Below are 18320 nucleotides of genomic sequence, written 5' to 3' on the forward strand. Positions count from 1 at the left end.
CAACTTGATTTGCTACAGTAAGTTATTTGCAATATTTTGCAAAGACTTGTTTTATTTTTCACTGTAAATCATTTATTCCAAACGGTAATGGTAAGAACATGTGTTTCTACGAAGATAATTTTGTTCATACACAATAAATATATTGTCCTAGGCCATAATAAATAATAGGTTTGTTTGCCCAAACGCTACCTACCCAGAAAAAAGCTGCCTACTCAAATTCTTTTATTGTCCTGATTTGGAGAAGTTTTTTTTAATCAAATAGGCATGAAGAAGAATAAACACCTGATACTTCAATTTCTCTTTTTGAAAAAAAAAAAAGAAAATGCCTACCTACCTACCCACTGTCTCAACCTTTGTGTAGGGTTTGGGCAAACCAAAATATTTTTAATTGTGGCCCTATGCTGCAGGTGTTTCGAACTGTATCAATCAGTGTTTATCCAAGCAATTTTACCACATCCTCCTAAATTATTTTTGTTTTAATTTGAAGATAAAGCACATAGCGTCAGTATTTGACAATAGTTTGTAGTGAACAATTTTCAAATATTCATTTACAGGGAATCTATTTTAAAGTAAACGACAAAACTAATAAAATCTTTTATCAACCATATATATCATCTATTTTTGATTGCATTGACGTAATATACACGCTATCCTTATAGTCATTGTCAAAATAAAAACAAAATGAAACTAAAAACGTTTCTATAAATATTTCACTGTTTGCTTTGCTTCACATTCTGCACACCACCTCAGACAAACATTAAACACGTAGATTCAAGATTCAGATTCAATATTTTATTAGAGTCTCACCACTTGCAATACATATAATACAATCATCATAATATATACATTGAATAAAACAGTAATTTTATAAATTAAAATACAAGTGCCATTCTATAAAGAATTATGAGAGACTATAGAAATCAATCACGTATGTAAACACTTGTCAATATAATTACGTGCGCGTGTTTCATCAACATAAAACTTATTAGTGGTGCTCGATTCATTAAAAAACAAATAGCACTTACGTTAGTCATTATAAGTTGGTGAACGTTTGAATTTTAGTGAATGGAGAAAAAAAAAGAAAAAATCAATATCAGGTAACTTAATTAGAAATACAGATTCTCCAATTCACAGATACATTGCTTTTAATGTAACCTGTAAACGTCAATTAAATTATTTCAAAAGAATCAAACGTCGTATAACTAAGAACTCATTGATAATTTGAGTGATCAAAGAAGCATGTAGTTTGCCGAGTAACTGTCAAAAAAGTCCACAGAATTTAAAACTGTTGGAAAGAAAAGGCCATTTGATCAGTTTCTACTGAGTTGCCTCGGTTAGCGCCATCAATTCAGGACTTTCTTCTCTCTGAAAAGAAAGAAGATTGTGTTAACTTATACAATCAAATTGCTAATATAATATTCATGATGATTTAAAAACGTAAACAAATAATAATAAGCACAACTCATTGTTATGGAGACTGACGGGTAGTTTGGCAATAATACCACTTCAGCTTTTTTTTATATTTATAAGGGTTTAAATTACTATCTACAAACTGCTATCTTGAGAAGTTATTCTGTTGCATGTCAAACTTATTATATAATAAAACAATTCGATACATGTTTAATATGAAATAATGTCATATATTTGAATATCAACATTTCCTTCCATGATGGTCATTGCGTGCGTTTAGTTTGATTATAAAACATGATGCTTCATGTATCTAACATTTAGTGATACATTGGAATATGTTTAAAGAGGATGTAATCCGAACAACCCACAAATAAAATTCATTCCAAATCACACAACAAATACTATAATTTTCGGTTAATCAAATAATTAGGTCAAATTGGATGTAATAAATAAATATAATGAAATCTCCAATAACGAGTGTTGTGTATGTTTAGTTGTAAAAACTAAAATCACAAACACACTGAACTTAGAGGAAAATCAATCCGGAAAGTCCATAATGACATGGCAAAATTAAAATACAAAACGCATCAAAAACTAATGAACAAGAACTGTCATATTCCTGACTTTGTACAAGCATTTTCAAATGTAGAAAATGGTGGATCAAACCTGTTTCTATAGCGCTAACCCTCTCACTTTGATGACAGTCTCATCAAATTCCCTTATATTTACAATGATGCGTTAACTAAACAGACACAATAAATAAAATGTGAAATTTTGACTGGAAGAAATATAATAAAGGAAAGTTAAGAATGTGCCATTAATACTATTTTGCATTTACATGTTTCTTGTTTGAATTTTAAATTCAAGTGGCCATAATATCATCTGAAAAAAGTATCTCAAAAACATGATTCTGTATGATTAACTTAATAGTTCAAAATTTTTTGTGAATCATTCATTTATCCTTAATCGACAGTTATGTCCGTTTATGTGTAAATACCAATGATCGATGAAAAAGACACCAGAATAGTCGTCGGATCTGAAATATAACCGATTTAGTCAGATTTCCCTAGAATGAAAAAAATTGCCGACTAAACATTTAACGTTTTATATTTCACAAAGTCTCGGTTCGCATGGACGATAATGCACGCGTAGCAGGAGACGCATATCCCTACGTTGCACCCTGTTTGAGTTTTTGTGATAACATCAGATTTTTCTTGGTTCTCTTTATATAATAGATCAAGGTGTTTACTCGGGTTAACATCTGTGGCCTATTGTTTGAAATTTTTTGTGATAACATCACCTTTTTCTTGGATTCCTTTATAAAATAGATCAAGGTGCTACTCGGGTGAATATCTGTCGCCTTTTGTTTGATATCGAAAATGTCTAAGTACTAGATCATCCCATTTCAATTGTCAATAGACATTGAGCATCAGCTCTCAAAGTTGAGGACCACTTAATCTTTATTATCCTACCAAATATTAGTGCGTTCTTCACGTCAATATGTATTACGTACCACTGATTCCAAGCACATTTGTTCTGTATCATTGGATTTCATCGAAGGAAATCTTTGTTCTGCACTTCCAGTGCAATGCATAAGTCTGTATTGTTTCCATTTTCGACTCAACAGCGAAACTACCTGTTTTAAGTAAAGAAAACCAACAATTACTTCTTTAGAAATGCGGACAAGCAACAATACAGTTTCATAAATCATAAACCCTAAATAACTAATATTATTATACCTTACATATATTTAAAAAGTTCTATTGGGTGAAACGTTATCACGTGACATGGAATAACTCAGTTGTTTTTCATTTAATTGCAATGAAGGACAAACAACCCTAAAAATTTCAACCATCGGTGAATAACCCTATTATTCACCGGCGTATTCACCGGCGAATAATGTTTAGAGATTGTTGATTTGTAATTGCGTTATCTCCCATGAAAATGACGTCACAGACGTGAATAAACAAAATGGCAGCGTTCACGTTACACTGCAAGCCCACCGAGAGACGAGGAAATCAGGTATCGGACATGAATAGAGTGCCAGCAGCTGATGAAAGCTCTTATAGAGTAACGGTCCTTTTCAGGGCCATCAATATTTTACAAAAAGATTCTACTTTTGTTGTACATTCTAGAAATTCTAGAACACGAATGTATTTTCAAACGTCAGCTTGTCTTTTACTTTAGTATGTAAGACTAAAAATAGAAAGTGTTCGAAAGGCCTTTCCACTGTTAATTCGGTATAATAAAACAATTGTGGCCCTTTAGAATCGATGAATATCCAAAATTGTCAACCCTTAAAAGTTATTTCACTTCGGGCTGCGCCCTCATTGAAATAACCTTCTCGTGTTGACAATTTTGGATATTCACCTTTTCAACGGGCCATAATTGTATAATGTCCAACGAATGTTCAATAATTTTAGAATAACTAATGAAAGAGTTTACTTTTTTAAATTGTTATTTGGATGGAGAGTTGTCTAATTGGCACTCACACCACATCTTCCTATATCTAAATAGAGAAAACAAATTAACGAGTGACCAAACAATACATTAATTCCTGAATGCACGTAGCGAATGAGTTAATTATCAGTGTTGTTCGTTCACGAGTTGAATATTTTTCGATATTCGAATTCTTAGTTTTTTAGTTGTTTTTTTTAGTTTTTCTTTTTATTACATTGGCAAATGTTTTTTTTTATGAAAGGAACCATATCTTTTTCTGCGCATTCACAGTATGTTTTGGTCGCCGTTATCGACATCTTGACAACGCCTATTTAGTTTGAAACCCGCATTTGTTTTCTGTCATTCGATCTATGACTTTTGAACATCATTGAACTACAGTTGCATTTATTTGAAAAACATTTTTGTTCTAGGAGCACTTAACTTGTTGTTAAAACATTTCAATTTTGTGGTTTTTATTTAGGGTAGCTTGTCTTCAACTTCCGACATTTTTTGAATGTCATTCAAAAATATCTAATAAAAATGTTATAACTGCTTTTCACCTTTCGAAAATAACACCTTGCAATTCACTAGAAGATATTTTTTAAGTTGATAAAAGGTATTAAAGTACATCAAATAATGAATTAAAGCTAGTAAGCATATTTGTGTTTGAAATGCAACTGTTATGTAAGAATCTTAATGATGCTATGTGAAAAACTTGTCGGTTTTCAAGAATTTAATTGACAACGTGTCACCAATACACCCGCTTTCATTTTAACGATTGAACACAATTAGGTGGCATAATGGACAGATCATTTTGACGAGGAAAAATCATGACTATTTAATTACATTTAAGTACTAGTGTTTACTCGAAATAGTCAAAGGATCGACGTTGCTTACCAAAATGTATATTCGCATAGAGGTATCTTTTTGTGCAAACGTTTGCGAAGACAACTGACCCATTATATAATAATGTTTTTTATCAAGGTACTTCTAATGCGTTAAATCGGCATATATGAAAAACCTTATACATACCTCACCATTGCAGAAGCAATATATTATGGAAACAAAGGCCCCCTAAAATATAAAATTTTAAGAGTGTAAATACATAAATTCTGACAGAAGTACAAACCAATGTTCAAATCCTTCAAATCAATTAGGACGAGACAAGTCGTGGTAAACAAAATTAGGGAATACAAAGGTAGCCAGATTTGGCGCGTCCGCAAAATAAGCGACTGTGGGTATGAATGGCTCACCCGTCTTGCAAATAATTCACACTAAGTCAAAATGTCAAAATCAAGAATTATAAAACAATTGATAAAATTACATATCAGACGACTTTCTTGGTATGTAAGGATCTAAGACTGCAAAAATCTGTCGATAGTGAATTAAGACACCGAATTCAACAATTATTGATGACAATCGTTCAGCGTATCTACTGTTCACTTTAGCTATTCTTCTTTTTAACTCTGTTGGAGCAAATTTTACCTTAGCAAATTCCAATAAAAAAAATCAAATTCGTCATAACAAATTTCCTCTAAAACAACATAACTTTATTATATGACATTAACGTTGCTTAAAAAACAGACTACAAATAAGGCTTTGACACAATTTTAAACTTTCATTTATTCACGGACCCGCGATATCGCGAGTGTGTTTTAGGAATATAAAATCTAATCAACTTAGCGTGTATTTAAAATAAAATTAAAGAGAAAAAGAAAACCCATTTGTATATTTGAAACTCTATCACGTACCACAATAAATATCTTTAACAAGTGTTTAGCATAAATGATTTTAACCGTTAAAGGGACGATGTAGTTGTTTATACTGACTTTATATGTATTCCAAAGGTATGAATAAAAGACATATAAGGTATACTTCTATGAATCAGCTTCCCAACCACAACAAAACAAAGATGCGCCTAGAAATAAAACCAATTAGACTTGTCATTTATAGATACATGTTACACTCTTTTGTTAACTTTTGTATTCAAACAGCTCGAGGGAGTCCTCCGCTGGCGAAACGAGCGTCTTGCGTTACAAATTGTACGCCTTGTATTTTTACTAAAGGTTAACAGATATCTTCCCATAAATGCTTTATAAAAAGCATTAAAGTGTCATATTGGTCAAATGTTTGTATACATTTCTCTTAATCATTATCATGTATTTGTATTCCTAAGATAATTCTAACCTGACATGACGTTAAAATAGCAGAACAATAACTATAGACATCTTCAAAGGGTGAACCATGGTCAGGTCTCATCGGCAAAAGTAAGTATTGAAATCCTAATAATGGAATCAGAACAAGCGTGGCTCTGGCTGCTTTCCTATATAAATATATGTATCATTTAGGTAAACATTAACAATGGCATGCTTACATTTAAAGTATCTAAATCTTACAATGTATATGTATTTAATTGTTCAGTTTGTAAATTTCAAAAATAATTACACCTTATATAAGAATGCAAGAGTTTGATTGGTTATAAAATAGCCAGTGTATTTTTTGCATATTCGCACATTTTTTACTCATTTCAAACGAATTTGCATGTTTTTCACGCGGTTCTATGGTATTATCCACTTATTTATTCACAAAAGTGTGCATAAACATGTTCATGAATTACTGCTTGCAAGTAAAAAAAAAAGATCAACGTCACCTGTACAAAGAGTTTTAATATATATCTATTCGGTGTAATATATCAAGTTATGGAGGGGTATTTACGAAAAATACCAGTCTTTGGACAAAATTTCCCTCGGGTAGCGGCTCGTGTTATTTTACAGTCTGTTGACTAGTATTTTTCGAAAATACCCCTCCATAACATGATATATCTGTTCACAACGAAATATAATGAATGAAGTGCAAATTTAAATGAGTTTTTATCTTATTTTATATTTATGATTATATTCCTCCATATAAAATTATTTGAACTTTTCAATTTCTGCCTATAGAGGTTCCAAAGACAAATAAAATCCATGTTATTGTTAACTTACTTATTTTGCGCTGCTTCTGGTAGATCCTTCAATTTTGTCATCAATAATCGAACAATATTTATAAGAAATATGATATTGACCTACAAAAAATAATATATGAGATTCTTACAATACCAAACCTGTATATGACATCTATTCAAAAAGCTAACTCGTTTGCCTTAATTTCCAAAATGGCAATAAGGTATATTGTGTACCACATATTTTGTACCACATGTTACTATGATAGTTAGTCTTTGGAAAAAAACAAGAAACAAAATGGTGTCCTTTTCTAATGTATTCTATTCGTTGTAGAGTGACAAAATAATTAAAATGAGACCGAAGGATCATGCATGTACCTTGCATTGTTTTTTTTCTACGTCTGAATATTGGAATACGTGCACGCTCGTATATTGTATGATTTTTCAAAACAAAAATTGGTGATTCTATCTATATCCTAGTAAACAAATAGGAAAATGGTGTCGGCATTACCATTGAAAATAGAAATTTGTATAATAAATAACAACTGCAGTTCGTGTCTACGTCAATGTTATCACTTGTCTTAGTAATAAACACAATGTTATAAGTTATGTGTTCATTTTAATTACTTACAGCCAGAGAAATAACTATTGGTCCATACATAATCCATTGAAGACTACTCTCGTTCATCCAACAGCTACAACATATTTTTTTCATTAAAAGTGAGTGTTTTTTTGTATTTACAGCGATAATATAATTTTCAAACTTTTAAATGATAATATACAATACATTTAGCATTACACTAATCTATTATGGGTAGGGTTTTGAAAATCCATACGGAGATGGTTTGTCGCAAATAATTTCGGATTAAATATTTTGTAACAGATTTAAAGCACATATTCAAATTTCTAGGGGTTAAGTCGTCAATTTCAACACTATGCCGATTTCATGGTAACATAACTTTGGTTTTCAAAGAAGCTCTTATTAAAAAATAACATAATAAGTATTATGGTTTTGAATTCAATGGATGAAGATATTTTTTATAAGTTATTGACGTGTATAGTTGGCCACTGTGTCGTGAATTTGACATAAATGTGTGGACTTTTATTACATTTACGAGTTAATCGGCCAAGTTATAACATCAATTTCCTCAAAACATGGAAAATATGTGCTTAAATGGTGTAAGGGATTCACAAATGAAGAAGCACATTATTCCTAACATTTGGTATGGACTGGTAAATGATTTTTAGTCTGAAACGGTAACTTTTATCTTATCAATATCCAAAAGTCTAAAAACTGAAACTTAAGAATGCTCAGTCTTAAATAAATCTGAGTCTTATATAAATAAGGCCGTTAGTTTTATCGTTTTACATTGTCAATTCGGGGCCTTTTACAACTGACTACGCGGTATGGGCTTTGCTCATTGTTAAAGGCCGTACGGTGACCTAAAGTTTTTTTATTTCTGTGTCATTTTTGTTCCTTGTGGACAGTTGTCTTAATGTCATTCATACCACATCATCTTTTTTATATTAAAGTCAACTTTCAGACGTGTCCACTGAGGTCATTTCAGTTCTGTTCAGATAATTTCCTCACAATAAAATCAGTAGTGTCCAGCAGATTTTCAGACAAATAAGTATAATGATGATTGATGTATGAACAAACTGACCAGATCTCAATTCACTGCAAGATAATTGTCTAAACAGTACTGAATTTATAGTAGAGGATAAGTCAGCAAAATGACTGAACAATATTTTTCATTATTTTACTGTTAAATCTATTAAGATGAGAATAACTATTTCAAATCAAAATTTGAATACTGGTCTCTCGTGTACATAAGATTCATCAGTTGGAAGATTAAATTAAAAACGTAGTTAAATAGCATTGGAAACAAAATTCAAAATCAATTTGATAAATCAAAATGGTGTAATATCCGTGGACAAAACAACCAGCAGTTTCATCGACGCAGTGGTTGCAGAAACTCATTAGATATACTTAGTTTATAATTTGGTAGCGCAAGACGCACGTTTCTTAATCAAGAGATTTATCAGTGGTGCTTACATTAAACCATATGGAAAGACAAATTAAAAGAGCATTTAAAAGGAGGCAATTACTTTTCTGGATTTACATTCTTCAGAACGCCCAATATTTGAAAGTCAAGAATATATAAACAAAACAATTAAAAAGATTTATGACAAAAAAAAAAACACCAAAACATAGTCAAATATATACATGGTCAACTTTGCCTGAGGGAGTTTAAACCTTAGTGTCTTGATAATATTAAAAATAATAAACGGTATGCTATTAAACATATAAGGGTATAAGTATTGACTACTGAGCTGGTGATACCCTTGGTGACTAATTATGGTTTCTCTTTTACTTTGTTTTAATCAATCAATGCCAAGCATAGTCCGAATAAGCATAAACTCAATGTATATGTACAAACTTCAAATACGACAATTATCGGATGGATGTATATTCTGTGTTTGTGGTTATCATCTTGTTCTAATTGCTTACATATCTTTTGATGTGTTTTTTTTTTTATATAAAATTCCTTAAATTATCCAAAGCTGTTTTCAATGATGATGTTTTTTGCACAATTATGCAACAATCATAAATAATTATCTGATCAGGTCTTATTAATTTCCTCAGCATCATACTTATGATTTAATACTAAACAGATTGCCGTGATTGAATACAATATTTCATTTTAATAAGCGTATCTGCTTCTTCGAGTTATGATAACGGTTTCCGTTTTAATTGTGGATCATTATATATTGAATTTTGATTTTTTGTTTTTCAATTATGAATTGAAGCGTAAACAGGAATCAAATATTGTAGAATATAATGGCAATTATCAACTCAGAACATTTCCAATTATCTTCAGTATCGTCAGCGTTACAGAAGACTTTTAAGAAATAAAAATAACAGCGTAAAATGATTTCAATTTGATATATAGACAAAAGAAATAGTTATGAAGTCGTAAAAATAGAACATGCAATAATTGATTCATCTGAATTGTTCTGACTATGTGTGTTTATTTCAGTTTTATATTGTACAAGAGGGAATTTCCCTCAGGATTTTTCTTTATATCAGGGAAAAGATGAAGTTTTTAACTTATCATCTTTATTTTATCCACAATATTGACATTTTTGCCTATTTCTAAAATAAATTGTATGATTTCAAAGCTATCAAATTAAACATAGTTTCAGACAAAAACAAAAGGGTTACGAGTAAATTTGATGAAACTAGTTGACAATCGACATCCTTAGTTTGTTCAAATGAATTCGTTGTGTGTTAAACGAAAAGAAACCGTGACTACTTCATGGACTCCTACACCCAATGAAACTTACACTGTATTGTCTACTGTTGAAATGGCTCTAAGGACTGCATATATGATGGTTGGGAAAATTGGGACCACTAAAAAATAAACATCAAGTAATTGACAACAGGCAAATGATGTATTCTATGCTATACAATTTTAAGTATGATCATATTTATTATGATCATATTTATTACAATCAGAAATACTTGATTGATTGATAGATAGTGTGGTTGATGTAGTTCAAACGCTAGTCATCGACTTCGAAGAGGGAACATTTTTTTCCAAAATAAAAGTCATGCAAAAGACCAATTTTATAGATTTTATCGATTTTTAAAACTTAATTTCAATTCATGAATAACAGAAAGAAGTGGAAACTTGATAGCTTTGACATGCATCAGTATCAAAGGTCAGGGGAGGGTTGAGCATTCACGAACATGTTTCTTAATTTGCTTTCTACAGTCAGGAGCCAATCGATTTGTTGAAGTCGGTTCATGTTTGTCAAGATTGGTTTTTTTTATAATGAATTGTTCTAATAAGTTCATTTATTTCTTGTTTAAATTGTTATACTTTTTCGTGAATGACCGTTTTATAGCTGACTTTATGGTATGGGTTTTTTCTCATTGTTGAAGCTCGTATACTGAACCGGGATTACTTATATCTAATGTCATTTAAACTCTTGATGGTGTCTTCTTGGCAATCATACCACATCTACCTCTGTTTTCATGTTAAACAAAGTGAAAAAAGATCAAAATCGCCTTATATTAGTATCACGTTTGTCTATTTATAAATATATAAAGATATAGATTTAGTGCCAATGAGATGACTCTCTATCCAAATCACAATTTGTATACGAAAACCAATTTAAGGTCAAATTACGGTCTTCAACACGGTGCCTTGGATACCTAGCTTTCTGAAAACTCCAAATTACGATGCTGAAAAAGTTCTATATTTATAAGAACTTTTACCGAACACATGATTATTGAAGAAAATAGTTTTCTCGTTTGAACTGTTTTACATTGTCATTTCGGGGCCTTTTATAGCTGACTTTGCGGTATTGGTTTTGCTCATTTTTGAAGGCCGTACGATGACCTATAGTTGTTTATTTCTGTGTCATTTTTTGGTATCTTTTGGACAGTTGTCTCATTGGCAATCCTACCACAGTGACCGAGTGTCTTTTTCTGGGCATCATTCTTAGTATTGTTGCAGAAATATATTTTGGGTTTACAGAAATGTTTATTATGTATTATTCAATATACAACAAAAACATCACAAACTTTTAACTTAAAGATTAAACAAACAAAACATTAAGGTGGTACCCAACACTTTCACTAAAATTAATTTGGCTCGTTTAATTTTCATAAAATTTTGACAACGTATTTACTTTGACCCTAAAACAAGTATATAAAAATTTCAAAAATTTTGAACCAACCGTTTTGTCAGAAAAATTACACTGGTTATATAGCAGTTTGACAAACAACAATTTTGATCATTGAGAAGCTTAATATTCCCTTTACAACACAACGTAATTAAAACGTTTAGCTGATTTTACAGAGGTATCTCCCTGTAGTGTTAGGTACCACCTTAAGTGTCGTTAGGTGTACTAAAGACTCACAATTCCTTCATTCAATGTTTAGGTTGAGTTGCTGTGCTGACATGAATTATCATTGATATGGTCATATTTAAAAATTAACAGTATACACAACAGTTGATTTTTTTAAATAATAAGGCTTTTCTACCTCAGGAATAGATAACCTTAGCTATATTTGGCAAAAACTTTTAGGAATTTTGGTCCTCAATGCTCCTCAACTTTGTAATTGATTCGGCCTTTTTCACTTTTTTTTATTCGAGCGTCACTGATGAATCTTTTGTAGACGAAACGCGCGTCTGGCGTAAATACAAATTTAATCCTGGTATCTATGATGAGTTTATTTTAGTACCATTAATGTTATTTAAAACAAAACAAATGTCTTACATATTTTGACAAGAAACTATTATATGTACTTGACATCTAAACCTTAAATTCGAGTTTATAATATCGATTGACACTGCTAATCAGTCAAAATTATTATTAACATGGGAGACATTAAGTTTAAAAGAGATTGTTTTATATTATGACTTTGATAACTTTTGCAAAATCAAGAATGTGTCCAAAGTACACGGATGCCCCACTCGCACTATAATTTTCCATGTTCAATGGACAGTGAAATTGGGTAAAAAGTATAATGTGCCATTAAAATTAGAAAGATCATACCATAGGGGACATGTGTACTAAGTTTCAAATTGATTGGACTTCAACATCATCAAAAACTACCTTGACCAACAACTTTAACCTGAAACTAATACTTTCATTTTAAATGTTCAGTGGACCGTGAAATTGGGGTCAAAAGTCTAATTTGGCTTTAAAATTAGAAAGATCATATCAAAAGGAACCTGTGTACTAAGTTTCAAATGATTGGACTTCAGCTTCATCAAAAACTACCTTGACCAAAAACTTTAACCTGAAGCGGGACAGACGGACGAACGGACGGACGGACGAACAGACAGACAGACGGACGCACATACCAGAAAAACATAATGCCCCTCTACTATCGTAGGTGGGGCATAAAAAACAACAGTTTTGTTTGAAACCAATGTTGAGATAATTGATCGTTGAAACTGATTGTCATTTCAGAAAAAGAAACTGAAGAATAAATATAAATTTTAAACTGAATGCATCACAGGTGGAGAATGATACTTTTAAAAGATCATAAGCAGTTCGTCAGGGATTTAATTGTGCGCGATATTGTCAGTTGATTTTTTTATACTCACCCCATCCTATTATCACGCAAATTATCATAAGGACTCTTTCCCCTTGGTATGCCTTCTGTAGTAGTGTATGGAGATATAATCCTTCGCAAAACATCCAAGAAAAGTTACAAACCATAGAGAAATGAGCCAACACATGTAATACTTGGCACCATACCTTAAAATAATAATATTTGAAGATATCTCTAATAAGGCCTAAAAGTCAAGATATATATATTTGAAATTGAGTGGTATGTCCGTTAGCAAACAATAAACAAGAAAGAAATTCATGAGCGTAGAATACAAATATATATATTTTTAAATTTATAATTGGAACAATTCAATCATCATTGCATATAAGGTCTCATTTATTCCGAAATCAAATAAAGGAAAATTGAAGTGGAAAATTCCTTATCAAATGCCAAAAACAAAAGCCTAAGCAATCTAACGAATGGAAAACAACTATACTTTTCATGACTTGGTACAGGTATTTTCTTAAGTAGTTCATGGTGGACAAACCTTGGTTTTATAGTTAGCCAAAATTCTCACTTGTAGGACAGTCACATAAAATTCAATGCATCAACATTTCGTTTGAATTGCACTTTTCTGTAACTAATTGAGTTCTAATAGTATCTGTAAAAAAGACGTTTTTCAAGGCTGACATGGGAATAATGATACCTAGATTTTTAATTGCTAGCAGGAACGGATCGCACATTTCCCCTATCTCTGGGGTAATGACAGCAATTTTGAAAGTTCTAAAGTCAAAGAGTGCATCTACACATGCAAACTATCATTTCTGTAAATTTTCATTAAGTTTGGAGCATCATGAAATTTTTGGACTTTTTTTACTGTTTCCATGGTAACGGCGGCAATTTTAGAAATTCCAAAGTCAAATGTTATATCTGAATATGCTAGTTAATATTTGTGTGAGGTAACATTAATCTTATAGCGTTTTGATTTTTTTGGAGATTTTTTCGGTTTTTTGTATAGTCCCATTATCTTTGATCCATTCAATTCTTGATACATAAGAGACAAAAAAAAGTGTGGAAGAAAAAGAAAAAAACAAAGAATAAAAAGAAACGTAGAATAACAATATGTCACTCCGTTAAGAGTGTCAAAATTCAATTGAGAACTGTAGATTGTTGTGATTCATCCCCTTGGTGAATTATTTCCCGTATATCATTATTCAATTTCATACATCATGACAAATTTATCTCCTACATTGTTTTACTGTATAATGAAACGTTTGTTCTCCCACTACAGATCAAAATATTAACAAGAGGTTTGTCTGAACTCGTCAGAACCATTATAAAATCTTCCTATTGGCGTTATTGCAAACAATTAATTTGTCAGACGCATATAGAAAACACAGTCACTTGGTAACATAAAATCAAATGACCTTCTATAATCGGTCTGATCCAATGTATCCCCAAGGACACATATCGAGAAAAATGTCACGAGCTGCATTGGCGTGTTGAGTTTCAACTTGTTTGTGTTACAGAGAACACATATGAATGCTGCATTTCTGTAATTAAACAGACAAATCATATTTATTAATGGACACGTCAACGCTCAAACAAATGTCCAATGTTATTAAAAGTTATTAGTCAACGCTATAATATAAAGGTAAAAACTAAATGTTAATAATAAAGGTTACAACTAATTGCTAGTATTATCTATACTACCGATGCCTATAAAGAAAACAACACTAACGCAAATATCAATTTGCCGACTACCCGCCGTATTTGATGAACGCCGGATATTATATCATAATAAAAAATACAATATCATTTTTAATAACAAATGACAAACAAATCGTAATCCAATGCTTCTATACATAATAAATGAACATTATCTTTCCAAAATATTTCCCTAACAGATAGTCGAGGCCGTCCAGAAAAAACTTTATTGTTTAATGGAGTCCTGTATCCGACGACAATGTACAAGCCTATCTCAGGAAAAAACATCCCTTTCTATAACGAGAGAGATGACATATAACAAAAACTATTGAAATGAATACTTCAATCGTGTATTAATGATTTAATTTCAATATGATTTGTCTCTTCATTTACTGAAGTTAAGCATTCATATGTGTTCTCTGTAACCCAAATAAGCTCTAAACTCAACATACCAATGCAGTTCGTAACATTTTTCTCGATAAGTGTCCTTGGTTATACATTGGATCAGACCAAACATAGAAGGTCATTTGGTTTTTTGTTTCCAAGTAACTGTGTTTTATATGCGTCTGACAAATTAATTGTATATTATGTGACTTTTAAGTTGTATTCATGCACGTACGAATAGCGGCTAGTAAGAAACAAACAATTCAAACATACCTACATACCTGGATCTAAATTAAACCTTCTGATTGGACCATACACATATCACTCATAACGTCAAAACAATATGTGCATATAAAGGTAACAACTTACGTAATTATGTTCCAGGAGATCTGAATTTAGGACAACCAACGAATTATATAATATCCATGTTAGTCCAGTTAATATATAGGACAGGAAAAGGTTCTTATGTATGAAGATTCTTCCACATTTTAGTTGCCTGAAGAAATAATTATGTTTTAATGACAACGAAGCGAATTTTATAAAAATGTGTAACCTAAACAAATCATTGAAAAAAGAATGTGTATTGTATAAACTTTACTCCTTTTAACTACACAGTATACATGAAAAGTAAATCATCTTAATTGGTTCAACATAAATGAATACCAAGTGTTACATTAATTTAATTCCGACTACAACTAAACTCGAACGACATGTAATAACATTGTTAACATATCGGACAAGCAGTTGATAACATAATCTCAGCAGACAGTTTTAATTGACCGTTCATGTCGATATAACGATACCTCCATCATGATAATTCTATATCGTTTTCTTTTAAACAAGTATCCCGATATTTTTGACAAATTTAATATACTTGTCGAAAGCATAATGATATAAGTCAAAAGCATTATGATTGAAGTCAAAAGCATAATATCGGAAGTTATAAACTTGGTGATGGAGGTCAAAAGCATTACCATTAAAACTAAAAGCATTATGATGGAAGTTGAAAGTATTATGATACAAATCAAAATCATAAGTGCGCGGTGTTCTCTTGCAGCTTACCAATGAAAGCGAAACTCATAGTCTACAAGTTGATTGTAAAAAACATGATTTGGAACCAGATGTTCCAATATGATGCTTTTGAATTCCACCGTTATGCTGTTGACCTATATCTCGATTCTCTTAGCTTCCAACACGATGTAATTGTGAGTAAAAAAAAATGCATCGTGATGCTTTGAGCAAGTATCCTGATACAAATCTAAAGTTACAAGATTCCTTGGACAAGTATCTTAATAGAGGTTAAAAATATCGGGATACTTGTTGGAACCATCTCGATGGAAGACTATCAAATAGTGAATGAGGTAAAAATTAACATTTTACAAATATTTGGTTTTTAGCGTTCATAATTAGAAGTTAACCAAGAAATCGCTTCGGACTTGCAAATAAAATAATGTTTATTGGGTTAACTTACCATTTTAGCATGCAGAGATCTTACCTAAATCTGAAGAATATCGTTAGCGCAACACTAAGTAGAATGATGGAAACTACATTTCCTGCAATGAAAACATACACTGGAAGATGGTCGCCTTTCCCTGCATCCTAAAGAAAATTAACAATTTAAATCATACTTCAGGTCCTTGATTGTAATACAGCTTGTTGTAGAATGTATTATTACTTCCAGTAAATATCTGCATGGATCAATTTCAATAGAAAGTTATCAAAGAAAACAGGCTTAATATTTGTTCAGATAGACGAGCATTACATCTACATATGTAATCGTACGGTCTTCAACAATGACCAAAAACCATACCGCATAGTAAGCTATAAAAGGCCTTCAGAATAAGTAAAACTAACTGCCAAACGTAAAACAAATTTATACAACTACAAACGACAATGTCTAAATAACAGCCACTTGACTTTTGACCGGCACATAATGACTGTAGCTGAGTTAAACATAATTTATGGAGCTAATCCTCCCCTCGTCTTACATCGGACAGTGGTGTTATAGCACAACGTTTAAACAAATTATAATAATCAGATGAAAATGGTCTCTCGTGTACACTATCATAACAGCCTTAAGTATATCTTCAAGAGGCACAATGGCTAGTCTAAGAGCCGTGAATTTCTGTCAAACAATTTAAAGCATTGACATATTATCAGAATAACATCCTAGAAATTTTGCATACATGGGTTATGGGTGGATAAAACAAACTGGCAGCCTAAACATTTTAATAACAAACCTATCTATTGTCAACCCACAAATTCTTTTCACAGATCTTATTGCTAGATATAATGAATGACAATCTAGAAAATCCACCTTTGTCCATGTTAAGTGACAAGGCACAATTCATTCACAAGGAATTTCTGGTATAAATAAAACATAAAAGCTTAGAAGGAAATCTACCGCAAGACTTACAACTGAGAGCCCAGAAAATTCTCCCACCGAGTGTTACTGCATGTTATATATATTATAGCAACCTATCTGAATGACATTCTATGTTAAGGTTTCCTTTAGATATTTCAAAATCTGAGTTTTTATCAAATTGCTCGTTTTTTAATGATTGTTTGGATTGAGTAGCCTTGAAATTAAACCTGTTCAGAGGAAATGATATGATTTGTTTTGACGAAAAGCAATAAAGCATTAAAATTAAATGATATCTTTTTTATTTTATTCTCTAGATTTTTTTTAATGGATCGGAACAATCAACTTTTAAAGTGTTTATGAGCCTTGGAATGTAATACTGCTTTTAATCTTGATTGTTTCAATTCTAATAAGTGGAAAATTGAGGTGGAAAAAGCATCATTCCGATGAGAAAGACATCTGGGTTTTTTTTAATAAAAATATTGAAGAAGGGTTAGAAGTAGGATTTAATGCTCTACTGTGATTGAAAAAAATAACGGTATTTATTTGACTACTGACTCGTGTTTAAAAAGTCCTGATATGGTTTATTTTATTCATTTGTTCGCGGTAAGAAACTAGGGAGATGTATTGGTTATAATCAAACAAAAGCAGAAAACCACAAAACAAACAATAGTCTATAAATCTCATTTTCAACATTTTACAACTTCAATATTTGACTTTTTGAGGGAATGATTTTTCAAATGAGTATTACATTAATTTAGAATATCATGTTATTTATACCAACAAGTTTAAACTATAACATATTGTGTATGCTTATAATTTGCTGTTATTTTATCTAGGTTTACAACAAGTGAATTAGCGCATTGCATTTATTTGGTCTTTTTGTTTTGATTCTTTTAACTGATTTATGTATTCGACTTTACAAAATTTTGGTATCACGCACACCTTCAAAAGAAAATGTTATTAGAACTGAATAATGACCAAACGCAGATAAAATGTAA

At 31.3% G+C, this 18320-nt stretch overlaps 1 protein-coding gene across 1 annotated transcript in view; it reads right to left on the minus strand.

The window, feature by feature from the left end:
- Nucleotides 1–676: 676 nt before the first annotated feature.
- The window catches only part of LOC134705623 (calcitonin receptor-like), a 32851-nt gene continuing 15207 nt past the window's right edge, over nucleotides 677–18320 (minus strand). Inside the window, exons 4-13 of the mRNA XM_063564344.1 lie at nucleotides 16453–16556; nucleotides 15327–15453; nucleotides 12919–13072; nucleotides 10139–10205; nucleotides 7422–7485; nucleotides 6834–6913; nucleotides 6037–6172; nucleotides 4882–4923; nucleotides 2924–3046; nucleotides 677–1365 (exon numbers count right to left, since the gene is read on the minus strand). Of these exons, the coding sequence (XP_063420414.1) occupies nucleotides 1318–1365; nucleotides 2924–3046; nucleotides 4882–4923; nucleotides 6037–6172; nucleotides 6834–6913; nucleotides 7422–7485; nucleotides 10139–10205; nucleotides 12919–13072; nucleotides 15327–15453; nucleotides 16453–16556 (945 nt within the window). The 3' untranslated portion in view covers nucleotides 677–1317. The remainder of the gene's footprint in view (nucleotides 1366–2923; nucleotides 3047–4881; nucleotides 4924–6036; nucleotides 6173–6833; nucleotides 6914–7421; nucleotides 7486–10138; nucleotides 10206–12918; nucleotides 13073–15326; nucleotides 15454–16452; nucleotides 16557–18320) is intronic.

The sequence above is a fragment of the Mytilus trossulus genome, chromosome 2, assembly GCF_036588685.1.
Source record: "Mytilus trossulus isolate FHL-02 chromosome 2, PNRI_Mtr1.1.1.hap1, whole genome shotgun sequence".
Lineage (NCBI taxonomy): Eukaryota > Metazoa > Mollusca > Bivalvia > Mytilida > Mytilidae > Mytilus > Mytilus trossulus.